The sequence below is a fragment of the Octodon degus genome, unplaced genomic scaffold, assembly GCF_000260255.1.
Source record: "Octodon degus isolate 3935 unplaced genomic scaffold, OctDeg1.0 scaffold00047, whole genome shotgun sequence".
Lineage (NCBI taxonomy): Eukaryota > Metazoa > Chordata > Mammalia > Rodentia > Octodontidae > Octodon > Octodon degus.
In genome coordinates, this window is record NW_004524623.1 from 13,739,852 (window position 1) to 13,742,158 (window position 2,307).

General features: G+C 46.5%; 1 protein-coding gene across 6 annotated transcripts in view; it reads left to right on the forward strand.

Moving 5' to 3' along the window:
- Positions 1–2,307, forward strand: part of Kiaa1551 (KIAA1551 ortholog) — a 25,439-nt gene that overhangs the window by 19,214 nt on the left and 3,918 nt on the right. For 5 of the 6 annotated variants that reach the window (XM_023716260.1, XM_023716261.1, XM_023716262.1 and 2 more), the window contains 2 exons: positions 1–948; positions 1,761–1,844. In XM_023716260.1, the coding sequence (XP_023572028.1) occupies positions 1–948; positions 1,761–1,844 (1,032 nt within the window). The remainder of the gene's footprint in view (positions 949–1,760; positions 1,845–2,307) is intronic. The other variant, XM_023716265.1, reaches the window with a different exon arrangement.

Sequence of the window (2,307 nt, forward strand, 5' to 3'; positions counted from 1 at the left end):
CGCAGGTGCAGTCCTTAGATGCCAGGGACGCAAAGGAGAGAGCCACAGTTAGAGATAAGGCAGGGTCGCAGGTGCAGTCCTTAGATGCCAGAGATGCAAGGGAGAGAGCCACAGTTACAGATAAGGCAGCGTCGCAGGTGCAGTCCTTAGATGCCAGGGACGCAAGGGAGAGAGCCACAGTGAGAGACAAGATGGCACCCCAAATACAGGCTGCCTGGGATGCCAAGGATGCGAGGCAAAGGACCACTGTTAAAGAACAGCCAACATCGCAGATACAGGCCTCGGACACTAAGGACGGTTTTAGCAATTCTAAGAAAGTGATAACACTGCAGGAATACTACCAGAGGAGGAAGCAGAACACAGCGGCGGCTCACACAGCCAAGAAAATCTGTTTCGAAAATGTCTCAGGCAATTCCACCTCCACAGGCTCTACGAGACTTCATGCACAGCCAGAGAGTTGCAGACGATTGAATGATAAAGGTGGCAGCAGCATAGAGACCTCAAAAGTTTGTACAAACCACGGTAAAGACCTTAAAGCCCACCTTTCTGAGACGTCTAAGGCATGCAACCTCTCACATGTGGAAGGAAGACTTGATGGGAAACAACGGACCACAACCAAATCAGACAAAAACTTAAGCCAGATAGGCAATGAGATGCCTCCCCAGCTAAAGGAGCAGAGGAAGTCGTACCTGAACCGGGTGAGCTTCCGGTGCACGGAACGTGAGCGGATATGTCTCACTACACTCAACAGCTCCTCCAGGAAGCTTGGCAAAGATGAGAAGAGCCAGGAACACAAGCCCAAGGCCTCGATCCCAGGGCAGAGCTCTGCTGTAAAGCCAAGCTTGCTGGAGTTTAAATTATGCCCAGATGTACTATTACAGAATGGAAACACTGTCGAGGACAAGTCTGATGTCAAGGCTCATTCCGAGGAGCAGGTTGCTATGCAAGGTCCAGTATGATTTTCTTGGTTGCGTGCTCGCCTGCATGCTGTTGGGGTCTCAGGCGGATCAGCAGGGAATGAACTCAGGCACTTGCGCTTGCCAGGCAAACACTTAATCTACTGAACCATCTCCCCGGCCTCAAGGCGGGTCTCTCACAAACCACCTCAACACTGGTTTTCCTTATCAGATCAGTGTTTGATCTGTCAGCGTTACGCATTTCCCACCCCTTATTGTAAGCAATAGTAAGTCAGGAGTAATGACAGGAGTCTGTGAAGTCAGAAGAGTCAGGGTTGCCTGCGTTGTGCCAGTCTTTAAGATTTTTGGTAACTTTGGCTTTGAACTTGTAATTTCAGAGTCCTGTACATTTGCAATCCTGTTCTAAAAATTTGGAGGTGAGGAATGACTAATAATGAAGCCCAATAATGATGGGTCAAGCTTTGGTCACCTTGAAAACAGATGTCACCTGTGTGGCCACTAAAGCTACTGCCTACTCTTCTAAGGAAAGCAGCCGTGTTATCCACTGGGGTCAGTGACGGCGCAGAAGCTCTGGTATCACTGGCTGCTAGCAAGTATCACTGGAGGAATGAAGGAGAAAATGGGGTGATAGTTGTTTTAGATTTAGGGTTATGGGCATGACAAATTTATTTTTGTTTTCAAGCACCTAGAAACAGGAAAAGTAATATTTCCTGTAGCTAACTTGGTATTTAGCCATGGACACAATGTATCTTGATGCCTTCCAAAATTTATTTTAGGCTTGTATGCCTTTTCTGCATTGTAAAATGAACGGCAATAACTGGCGATCTGAAAATGAATATTTAGTTTCAGGAATAAAAAGTTCAAGAAAAGACTGGATACAATGTGTAACTGAGAAGAAATCGATGCAAGAAGCTGACCAAGAAATAGGTAAAATTTATCTTATTTATTCATTAGATTCTGTGCATTTTCTTTTCCCCATGACCCTGTTTCAGTGTGCAGGGGTAGAATTTTCTCATGGTGAGGAATAGGAAGCTGGAGTCCGGGCTGGGGAGAGGGCTCAGTAGAATAAGCCCTTCCCTGGCAAGCGCAGGGGTCTGAATTCAATCCCAGGTTCCATCAAAAAAAAAAAAAAAAAAAAAGCTGGAGTCTTCCATTTTAACAAGAAAATCTCAAGCATTCCGCAACACTTGGGAGGCCAACTGGTGCATCACTGTGAGTTCAGGGCTAGCCTGGGCTACAAAGTGTGTTCAAGGCCAACTTGATCTATATAGACCCTGTCTTGAAAAGACAAAAGAATCCCTAGCACTTTTTTGGTGGTGGTACCAGGGATTGAACTCAGGACCTTGTGCTTGCCAAGCAAGCACTTACTCTACTGAGCTATCTCCCAAGC